General features: G+C 46.6%; 1 protein-coding gene across 1 annotated transcript in view; it reads right to left on the bottom strand.

The window, feature by feature from the left end:
• The window catches only part of LOC129702339 (protein phosphatase 3 catalytic subunit alpha), a 326,632-nt gene that overhangs the window by 91,930 nt on the left and 222,694 nt on the right, over positions 1–12,008 (bottom strand). Inside the window, exons 3-4 of the mRNA XM_055644097.1 lie at positions 7,557–7,681; positions 3,906–4,017 (exon numbers count right to left, since the gene is read on the bottom strand). Coding sequence (XP_055500072.1) covers positions 3,906–4,017; positions 7,557–7,681 — 237 coding nt within the window. The remainder of the gene's footprint in view (positions 1–3,905; positions 4,018–7,556; positions 7,682–12,008) is intronic.

Here is a 12,008-nt window from a genome sequence, read left to right as displayed (position 1 = left end):
CAGAGGCCATTAGGACTGTAAACTCCTACCTCACCAGGGACTAACTTTACTGTACCATTCTACTGCTTTTTTTTTTAAATTGTTTTTTTTTCCTTTTTCCTTCCTCCCACAATATGTAATATGTAAAATAATATGTGATTTTGTTCCATTCTGTTTGTAGTTTGTTTGTTTGTTTGTTTTTTGCACAAAGTCCGAGAGCATTGCCACTTTTCATTTCACTGCACATCTCGTATGTGTGTGTGACAAATAAACTTGACTTGATTTGACGCAGTTTCCCAACTCTCAAAAGCTCTGAGCACAGGATAAACCTCTCGGACAGCAGACACACCTCCGATGCCCGAGGTAAAAAATGCTTCATGATTAGGGGTCATAGAGAGCGTCATTGTCGTACAGTGTATAGCCCAGCCCTTCAGCCCAACTTACCCACAGCGACCATCTACACTAGTCACACTGCCTGCGCTAGGTCCACACCCCTCTAAACCTGTCCTATCCCTGTACCTGTCCAAATGTTTCATAGAGTCAGTTCTTAAGCATTGCGATGGAACCTGTCTTAACTACCTCCTCCACAGCTTGTTCCATATACCCACTACCTTTTGTGTAAAAAGATACCCCCCTCCGGGGTCTATGACATTTCTCTCCCCTCACATAAAACCTAAGTCCTCTGGTTCTCGATTCTCCTGCTCTGGGTAAATGACGCTCTGCGTTTACCTGATCTATTCCGCTCATGATTTTGTACACCTCTAATAAGATCACACCCTCATCCTCCTGCGGTCCAAGGAATAGAGTCCCAGCCTGCTCAACCTCTCGCTATAGCTCAGGCCCTCGAGTCCTGGCAGCATCTTTGTAAATCTTCTCTGCGCCCTCTCCAGCTTGACAGCACTTGCAAGCAGGCAACGCTCCAGCTCCCCGTCCCAACACACTTCTTCCCCCTTTCATGGTCGTTCTCAGCGCCTGTTCTTTGCACTCACACCGACCACTTTGCCAGCTGCAGAGGCAGACAGATGTGCTGCTTACAGCTGGACAAACGGCAGCAGAGGTGAACACAAGTGCGGCGGCAACAGTGGCTTTTGATTGCAAATCACACAAGGAATGGAAGATCAGAGAGCTTCTGTGGGAAATCAGCCATACACCACCAGTTGGTGCAAGCTGTCATTTTCCCATTGCCTGCACGGCACAACATGTGAATGTCACAAGCTCTTGAAGTTAATTGGAATAGAAAGGCAATGCAGGACGTGGTGCCTATGGTGGCTCTGCGATCCTCGCTCAACTGCACACCATTGTTATCCCCCACAATGTAACACACCTGAAGCTCCAACAGGAAGCACCACGGCCTGCAGGGGGAGCAGCTGAGTCGGCACTTGCTCGTAGCACCCGGGGGCCCGGCCTGTAGGGGGAGTCACCGAGCCGGCCCCTGCTTGTAGCACACGGTGGGGGGGCCCGGCCTGTAGGGGGAGTCACCGAGCCGGCCCCTGCTTGTAGCACACGGTGGGGGGGGGGGCCGGCCTGTAGGGGGAGTCCCCGAGCCGGCCTCTGCTTGTAGCACACGGTGGGGGGGCCCGGCCTGTAGGGGGAGCCGCCAAGTCGGCCTCTGCTCATCCCCTGAAGACCAGAGACCGAGAGGATGGAGCCGGTGATGACAGACGTGACGGGCGAGGAACGAGGCCGGTGGGAGAGGAGAGGAAACCAGGGTCTAGCCTAACGCACCCTCCAGGTCGGCTGTGGGAGGAACCCCGGGGAACAAAAGTGGACGGGTGAGGAGAGGGACGTGGGTTCACTGGACGATCCACACGTCCAAGGAAGGCGACGGCTGGAGGCCCTGCAGCAGCCTGGGGCTCGCCTGGAACGGGCACCGCTCATAACAACTAGAGCACGGACTGGACTTGGAAAATGGTGCCAAAACATGGCGTCTCTTGCATGCGGGATCCGTGGACTATTTCTGTACACTTGCTAATCGGGAATGTGCTTGGGTACAGCAATACTCTACTGGACTGTAGGTACGAACATTATTTCACTGTGCCTTTACACTTTGCACATGACAATAAAGCACCATTTTATCATTGAAAGAATGATTTGCCAATTGTTTTTAATCTGCCTCCATCCCCATGGGCTAATAATCCTCTCTGCACTGGAAACACACTTCCTCATTTATTCCATCAAAATCATTAATAATGTTGAACACCACCAAATCTCTGCTAATTCCTAATTCAGGAGGGTAAAGCAGGGGATCCACAACCCGTGTTCATCGAGGGGACGGTGGTGAAGAGGGTCAGCAGCGTAAGGTTCAACTCTGAAGATCTGTCCGAGACCCAGCACATCATTGCAATCTCAAAGGAAGATCACCAACATCTCTACTTCCTAAGAATTCTAAAGAGAGTTGGTTTTTCATACCGGTGGTATGGTAGAGAACACTGACTGGTTGCACCACGGCCTGGTTCAGTAACTCAAATACCTGGCAAAGAAGGAGGCTAGAGAACGGTGGACACTGCCTGGTCCATCACGGGTACTGACCTCCCCACCATCAAAGCGATCTACAGCAGTCACTGCCTCAGAAAGTCAGCCAGCATCATCAGAGACCCACACCACCCTGGCCACGCTCTCATCTCACTGCTACCATCGTGAAGGTACAGGAGCCTGAAAACTGTGACTTCCAGGTTCAAGAACAGCTTCTTCCCAACAACCATCAGGCTCTTGAGCACAGCCCAACACTAACCTCAGCAACTGTGATCTTCTATGGACTGTGTCTGTGGTTGCACTATCGACTTCAGTGTTGCACTATTATGGTTATTTAATATTAGTTATTAATTGATTGTATGTTTGATTGATACGCATTATCTGTGCGTTGTTATGTTTACAGGCTTGTTACTTGCAGCAAGAAAGGATTTCATTATTCCGTTGTTGGTACACATGACAATTAAACACTTGTGACTCTTGAAATCGCCCCTGAACCTTGTCTGGCCCAACTTCAAAAGTCAAGGGTCAAGAATGAGTTGACGAATCAGGGGCGGCGCGGAGGCCTAGCAGAGAAGCTGCTCCCTCACAGCGTCAGAGACCCAGGTTCCATCCTCACCTCGGGTGTTGTCTGTGTGGAGTTGGTACGTTCTGCGTCCGGATGCTCCGGTTTCTTCCCACATCTCAAAGACGTACAGGTTTGTTGGTTAGTAAATTGGCTTCTGTAAATTGCGCCTTGTGTGTAGGGAGTGGATGAGAAAGTGGGATAATATAGAACTAGTGTGAATGGGTGACTAATGGTCGGCAAGGACTCAGTGGGCCGAAGGGCCTGTTTCCATGTTGTCTCCATGGCATCTCTAAACTCTATATGTTTAATTGTCATATGTACCAAAAGCAGAACAATGAAACTCTTATCTGCAGCATCATCATAACAGGCCTGTAAACACAGTACACATAGAGAATATGTAGTCATACATCATAGACACAGGCCCTTCAGCCCAACTTGCCCACACCGACCAACATGTCTCAGCTACACTAGTCCCACCTGCCCACGTTTGGTCCATATCCCTCCAAACCTGTCCTATCCATGTACCTGTCGAACTGTTTCTTAAAAGTTGGGATAGTCCCTGCCTTAACTACCTCCTTCGGCAGCTTGTTCCATACACCCACCACCCTTACTGTGAAAAAGTTACCCCTCAGATTCCTGTTACATCTTTTCCCCTTCAACTTACTGAAAAATAAATAAATAAATAAACAAATAAATAACACATCATGAAATCTGACATTGCTATCACGACTCTGGTGTTAAAGCCACCTCAAGCAGGCCCAGAACATGACACTGGTCTAATCAATAACATGAAGGTTTACCTTGCGACACTGCCCATTAGTGGTGGGTCAGTGCAGCAGCATCAAGGTAACACACACACACACACACACACAGAACAATCCATACTCACATTCCTGCTTAAAGGTGAAATACTCCGTCAAATGCCGACACTCGTGATTCCCGCGAAGGAGAAACAATGTTTTTGGATACAGGATTTTCAAGGCCCAGAGGTATAACACACACTGAAAGACAAACAGAGCCTCCAAGTCACAAACAAGGTCACCAGTGTAATGTGTACGCAAATGAGCTGAGACAGTGTGGCTTGGCAGAGAAAGCTGAATAACTCTTTACCTAGTGGGACACCTGTCAGGAATAATTATGAACGGCGCGTGGAGACACTGGCTCCAGCATTAATGGAGACAAATGAATAAATCCACCATCCATCTCAGACAGCGAACACACTCCTGTAAACCACAACCAGAGAGCAGTGCTGAACTACTATCTACCTCGTTGGTGACCCTCGGACTATCCTTGATCGGACTTCATTAGCTTTACTTTGCACTAAACGTTATTCCCCTTATCATGTACACTGTAAACGCCTCAATTTCAATCATGTCTTTCTGCATTTCTGTAACATGCAGGTACAGCAGGCAGTGAAGAAAGCAAATGGCATGTTGGCCTTTTATAACAAGAGAGTTGAGTATCGGAGCAAAGAGGTCCTTTTGCAGTTGTAGAGGGCCCTAGTGAGACCACACCTGGAGTTTTGGTCCCCTAATTTGAGGAAGGGCATCCTTGCTATTGAGGGAGTGCAGCGTAGGTTTACAAGGTTAATTCCCGGGATGACGGGACTGTCAGATGCTGAGGGAATGGAGCGGCTGGGCTTGTCAAGTCTGGAGTTTAGAAGGATGAGAAGGGATCTTATTGAAACATATAAGATTGATAAGTGTTTGGACACGCTAGAGGCAGGAAACACTTTCCCGATGTTGGGGGAGTCCAGGACCAGGGGCCACAGTTTAAGAATAAGGGGTAAGCCATTTAGAACGGAGATGAGGAAACACTTTTTCACACAGAGAGTTGTGAGTGTGGAATTCTCTGCCTGAGAGGGCGGTGGAGGCCGGTTCTCTGCATACTTTCAAGAGAGAGCTAGATAGGGCTCTTAAAGATTGTGGAGTCAGGGGATATGGGGAGAAGGCAGGAACGGGGTACTGATTGGGAATGATCAGCCATGATCATTTTGAATGGCGGTGCTGGCTCGAAGGGCCGAATGGCTTACTCCTGCACCTATTGTCTATTGTCTACTGCTGGCTGGATAGCACGCAACAAAAGCTTTACACTGTACCTCGGTACACATGACAATAAACTAAACTGAACTGCAATTGTTTTCATGCATCTAACTTGCATTTTGTGACCATCTTCCATTTAATTAGATGGGGAAAATAGAGTCATCGAGCAATGTAGCACGGAAACAGGCCACATCGGCCCTCTTGTCCATTTACTTTAGTTTAGTTTATTGTCACGTGTGCTGAGGTACAGTGAAAAGCTTTTGTTGCGTGCTATCCAGTCAACGGAAAGACTGTACATGATTACAATCAAGTCGCCCACAGTGTACAGATACAGGATAAAGGGAATAACATTTAGTGCAAGGTAAAGTCCAGTAAAGTACAATTAAAGATAGTCCTAGGCTCTCCAGTGCAGCAAATGGGAGGTCAGGACCGCTCTCTAGTTGGTGATAGGATGATTCAGTTGCCCGATAACAGCTGGGAAGAAACTGTCTGAACTGTCTTGCCTGATGGGAGAGGGGAGGGAAAGTTCGGGGTGGGGGGGAGAGTGCCTGTGTCAACCAAGTTAACCTATTGGACTAGTTCCATTTATCTGCATTTGGCCCATGGCTCTCTAAGCCCCTCCTAACCATATATCTACACAAATGTCTTTTAAAAAGTCATAACTGTATCCGCCGCTATAGCTTCCTCTGGCAGCTCGTTCCAGATACGGACTACCCTCTGAGTAAAAAAAACTGTGGTGGTCCCTGTTAAAGCTCACCTTAAGCCTGTGCCCTCTCATTTGTGAATTCTCTATCCTGGGAAGAATATTGTCAATCACATAGAAAATAAAGTTTCCATGAGGACTACTTACATAAACAAAAGCTTTGCACTGTATCTTGGCACACGTGACAATATAGGTACAGACGTACCACCATATTCAGGGTCGTGGATTTTTCTTCCCAGCTGTTATCAGGCAACTGAACCATCCTACCACAAGCAAGGAGCGATCCTGAACTACTCTCTACCTCTTTGTGGACCAATCTTGATCGGATTTTGCTGGCTCTACCTTGCACGAAACGTTAATCCCTTATCATGGATCTGTAAATGGCTCGTTTGTGATCATGTATTGGCTTTCTGTTGACTGGATAGCACACACCAAAAGCTTTACACTACCTCGGTACACGTGACAATAAACTAAACTGAACTGAACTAATAAACTAAATTAAACTAAGCTAGTACCAGACAAAATAATGAAGCATTTAAACATTTTACGTTCCACAAAAACATCTTTGGCTGGTACTGGCCCTATCCTTCAATATTTTAATCCAGTGGAAAGTATACCTGATGAACTCAGTAAGGCCCAGGGATAGAGGCACAAATTAATGAACGACCAGAGTAATGCCTCACTGATCACAAGCATTAATTCACAGCTTCAAAGCCAGCTCCGTTTCTGAAAGGCATCATTTTAGTTGCCAAGGGCAACAAAGTCTTCCAACATTAAACAGCGGATTAACCCGCCAACATTCGGCCAGCAGTCAGAGGGATCAATCTTAACAATGAACCCACATCGATGACATTCCTATGTTCTATGTCTCCCCCCAACTCAACCATTCGATCAACAACTAGAAGATGGTCCTGACCTCCCGTCTACTTCATTGGAGACCCTCGGACTATCTCTAATTGAACTTTACTGGACTTTTGCACTAAACGTTATTCCCTTCATCCTGTATCTGTACACTGTGGACGGCTTGAATGTAATCATATACAGTCTTTCCACTGACTGGATAGTGCTAGACAAATGTAAAAAAGCTTTTCTCAGCACCTCGGTACACGTGACAATAAACTAAACTAAACTACTACAATCCGTCTGAAGAAGGGTCTCAACCCGAAACATCACCTATCCATGTATTGCAGAGATGCTGCCTGACCCGCTGAGTGGAATGAGTTCATGGATCTGCAGGGACTAAGCTCCTTTCCTACCTCACCAGCTGACCACAATCGCATCTTAGCTCATGTTCATAACACATAGGATCAGAATTCGTCCCATCAAGTCTACTCCACCATTCAATCTTGGCGGATCTACTTTTCCCTCTCAGAGCTAGGATATAGGATGCAAGTTACATCAGTAGATACAATTGGCATGTAAGAAAGGCAATGCTACGGTGGTCATGGGGGATTTCAATGTGCAGATGGACTGGGAAAGGCAGCAGAATGGGGTTAGGAGGGAGAGATAGATCAGCCATGATTGAATGGTAGAGTAGACTTGATGGGCAAATGGCTTAATTCTGCTCCTATCAATTATGACGTTATGATCCCCATTCTCCTGCCTTCCCCCATAACCTCTGACACCCGTACTAATCAAGAACCTGCCAATCGCCACCTTAAAAATACACATAGACTTGGCCTCCACAGCCACCAGTGGCAACGAATTCCACAAATTCGCCACCCTCTGGCTAAAGAAATCCCTCTCCATCTCCATTGTAAAGGTGTGACCTTTATCTCATCTGCAGTGTACTCACTTCAATGCTGAAGTAGCCTCTGTCCACGTAGTCGCCCAGGAAGAGGTAGCGAGTAGATGCTGGAGATCCACCAACCTCAAACAGCTTCATCAAATCGAAGAACTGCCCATGGATATCGCCACAAACTGGAAGAGATCAATAGAAAGGTTAAGACCTGATAAAAGATTAAAAGTTACGACATCAGTCTGAAGAAGGGTCTCGACACCCAGGCGACACCCCGGCAACCATGTGGCGACAGCCTAGTCACCGGCAGTCACCTAAAAAATAGCCTAAGTTGATGAATGTATGAATAGAAACTCAGAGTCAAACAATTTAACATCATATTTGTATAACACCCTTCTAAATATAGATATTCCATCGTCAGACGCAATTAGAAGAGACTGGGTAGAGGAACTAGGCCTAAAAATTCTAAAGGACAGATGGGAAGAAAATCTTTTATATATACACAATTGTTCGATTAATGTTAGACACACTTTAATCTAATTTAAAACACTGCACAGACTCTACTATTCAAAGACTAAACTGAATAAGATCTTTTCAAATGTATCTCCTATTTGTGACAAATGTCTCCTTCAAGAAGCAACTATAACACATTCCTTCGCCTCTTGCATAAAGCTACATAACTTTTGGAAAGGAATTTTTGAAATGTTCTCAAAAACATTAAAAACAAAACTGGACCCCCACACGGAACTGATTATTTTCGGAACATCAGAAGCCTGCCCTGAGCTATCAATATTTCAAAGACCTTTCCTTAATTATGGCCTGATAACAGCGAAAAATCTCATACTTAAATTCTGGAAAAATACATCTGCCCTTACTCTTAAAATGTGGATTACAAACATGTCTGAGACGCAACATCTTGAAAATATGAGACCTGTCTTAGCAGAAAAATCAGAGCAATTTTCGAAGACATGGACTCCATTCATTGATACATTACAAGGATAGTATGGTGCAACACAGTTTTGGAATTAAATCGAATTATGGGTTGGGTGATGGGTGGGGAGAGAAATGAAGTAGGTACATCATCACTTTTTGTTTTTCTTTCTGTTTTTGTCTTTTTATTTCTCTACGTTTTCCCTTTCTCTCTCTCTCTCTTGCTTTTTCTCTCTTCTTCTTTCTCATCTTTAGCTAAAAACTAAAATTGAAGCTGTACAATAAATGTATCATGTACACTGCTTCTAATAAAAATAAATTAAAAAAATTTAAAAAATAGTCTAAGTGGGACTATGTGGCAAGTAAAATACTATTGATTCAACGCACTTCACTGGCATTAAAGAACTTTTGCCTGCTAGAAGATGACTTCCTTTTAAAAGTCTGATTTGTTGCATCATCAGTGCTAATCGCTGAGCGTGCATCTTAAAGAAACCCAACAGTAGTACAGAGCATATCAAGAAGCCACGTATGGCAAAGCTCCCACCCGCTGCCAAGACTGGCTGCTAATTATGGAGATGCCAAGGAAGCACATTATTTTCTTTTCAAGGGGTGTCGGGAGGGATCAGTGAAGGGACTGAATGTAAAGGCAACGCCTTGTGCATCTATGAAGCAGCATCCCCAAGCCGTGCCCTCGCGTGACGGGGCTACAGCAATTAGTTTAGAGATACAGAAATACAGTGTGGCAACAGGCCCTTCAGCCCACCACGTCCATGCCGACCAGTGACCCCTGCATATTAACATTATTTGACACACACTAGGGACAATTTACATTTATACTATATCGATTAACCTAGAAACCTGTACGTCTTTGGAGTGTGGGAGGAAACCAGATATCTCGGCGAAAACCCACGCGGTCATGGGGAGAACGTACAAACTCCGTACAGACAGCAACGCTAGTCGGGATGAAACCCGGGTCTCAGGCGCTGTAAGGCAGCAACTCTACCGCTGCGCCACCATGCCGCCCTCTAGAACAATAGGAGGCAGGGGCTCACAGTAGCCCACTCACCGGGTTGGATAGACACAAAATGCTGGAGTAACTCAGCGGGACAGGCACCATCTCTGGACAGAAGGAATGGGTGACCTTTCGGGTCGAAACCCTGTAAACGATACGATATGATAGTTTATTTATCCCAGGAGGGAAAGTGATTTGCCAACACTCATAAAGCACAAGATACATGAAACATGAAATCAAAATGATGAATGGAAAGGATTGGGCATGTGCAAAGATTGGGTGGCGGGGGAGTCAGTCTACCCCAAGACAGAAGGGGGAGGAGTTGTACAGTTTGACAGCCACAGGGAAGAAGGGTCTCCTGTGGCGTTCTGCACTGCATCTTGGCGGAACTAGTCTGAAGGTGCTCCTCAGGTTGACCAGTGTGTGCTGTATTGTCCAGGATGCTCCGCAGTTTGAGGAGCATCCTCCTCTCCAAGACCATCTCCAATGAATCCAATTCCACCCCCAGGATGGAGCCGGCCTTCCTGTTGAGTTCGTTGATCCTATTGGAATCCGCGGCCTACACCTCTGTAACCAGCTTCCCTCCCCTCACTGATGCAGCCCACAAGTGCAAAGTAATCTGAAAACTTCTGCAGGTGGCAGGAGACGGAGTTATATCTGAAGTCCTAGGTGTAGATGCTGAGCAGGAAGGGAGAGAAGACTGTCCCCTGTGGGGCCACTATGTTGCTGTCCACCATGTCCGAGACACAGTTCTGTAGCCTGGCATATTGTAGTCGTCCAGTCAGGTAGTTGGTGATCCAGGACAGCAATGGAGCATCCACCCGCATCTTTGTCAGTTTGCTCCCTAGCAGTGCAGGAAAGTGTTAAAAACACTGGAGAAGTCAAAACACACGACTCTCACAATGCTTCCCGGCTTATCCAGGCGAGCATAGGAACGATGGAGCAAGTGGATGAGGTATGAAGTGTAAGGTGTAAAAACAAGGCATCAATGGGATGTAGATCAAGAAAATGTAGTATAGGTCATTGTTAGCTAGGGGAACGTGACAGATAAAAATGTAATAGAAACATAGAAAATAGGTGCAGGAGTAGGCCATTCGGCCCTTCGAGCCTGCACCGCAATTCAATATGATCATGGCTGATCATCCAACTCAGTATCCTGTACCTGCCTTCTCTCCATACCCCCTGATACCTTTAGCACAAGGGCCACATCTAACTCCCTCTTAAATATATCCAATGAACTGGCCTCAACTACCTTCTGTGGCAGAGAATTCCACAGATTCACCACCCTCTGTGTGAAAAATGTTTTTCTCATCTCGGTCCTAATAAGACTTCCCCCTTATCCTTAAACTGTGACCCCTTGTCCTGGACTTCCCCAACATCGGGAACAATCTTCCTGCATCTGGCCTGTCCAACCCCTTAAGAATTTTGTAAGTTTCTATAAGATCCCCCCCTCAATCTTCTAAATTCTAGCGAGTACAAGCCAAGTCTATCCAGTTTTTCTTCATATGAAAGTCCTGACATCCCAGGAATCAGTCTGGTGAACCTTCTCTGTACTCCCTCCATGGCAAGAATGTCTTTTCTCAGATTAGGAGACCATAACTGTACGCAATACTCCAGGTGTGGTCTCACCAAGACCCTGTACAACTACAGACCCTGTACAACTGATGGGGGAGGGATGGAGAGAAATGGAAACCCAGGGTTACTAGATCTTCATATCGCTGGGGTATAAGCTGCACAAGCCAAATATGAGGTGCTGTTCCTCCAGTTTGCACGCGGCCTCACTGACAATGGAGGAGGCCCAGGACAAAAATGTTTAAGAAAGAACTGCAGTCGCTGGAAAAATCGAAGGAAGACAACAATTGTTGGATGCAATCTATGGAGCGAAGGAATAGGTGACGTTTCGGGTGGAGACCCGTCTGAAGAAGGGTTTCGACCCCAAACATCATCTATTCCTTCGTTCCATAGATGCTGCCTCACCCGCTGAGTTTCTCCAGCATTTCTGTCTACCCAGGACAGAAAGGTCAGTGTGGGAATGGGAGTGGGCGTTTATCAATGGGGAGATCAGGTAGGTTCAGATGTTGATTTTCAAACACGCTGTCCCTCAGACGGCCAAAGGGTTTGCTGAGAACTGACGGAGTGGCACAGCGGCACAGTTGCAGCTGGATGCAGCACAGAGCGCTCTTGCCTCTGCTGCACGCTGACCATGCTGCATGTCAGCTGCACCCCTGCAGGAAGCTGATAGAAGGGGAGGTGCCGCGTTTTGCCAAGACTGAGATGTATTGTGAGCGGGGCAGCCATGCCTCCCACCTGCCTGCACTGAGATCAGGTCTGTTGAGGGCCTGTGGGTTGACATCACGAAGCACGGATCTGACAGATGGACCGAGTTGGATGCAATCACAGGAGCAGTGATACTCCACCTGACACAATAAACTACAGCAGAGTTTCACATAGATGGCCGTACCCTGCCCTTTCCCCACCACCGTTTCACAAACTAAGTGAGATTGCCTTTATTGGTGGCCTGCTGTGCAATGTCTTGGGACAGGCATTCACAATGAAGCTGCCGTATG

Source organism: Leucoraja erinacea, chromosome 1 (assembly GCF_028641065.1).
Source record: "Leucoraja erinacea ecotype New England chromosome 1, Leri_hhj_1, whole genome shotgun sequence".
Taxonomy (NCBI): domain Eukaryota; kingdom Metazoa; phylum Chordata; class Chondrichthyes; order Rajiformes; family Rajidae; genus Leucoraja; species Leucoraja erinaceus.
This window is presented reverse-complemented; position numbering and strand designations above follow the sequence as displayed.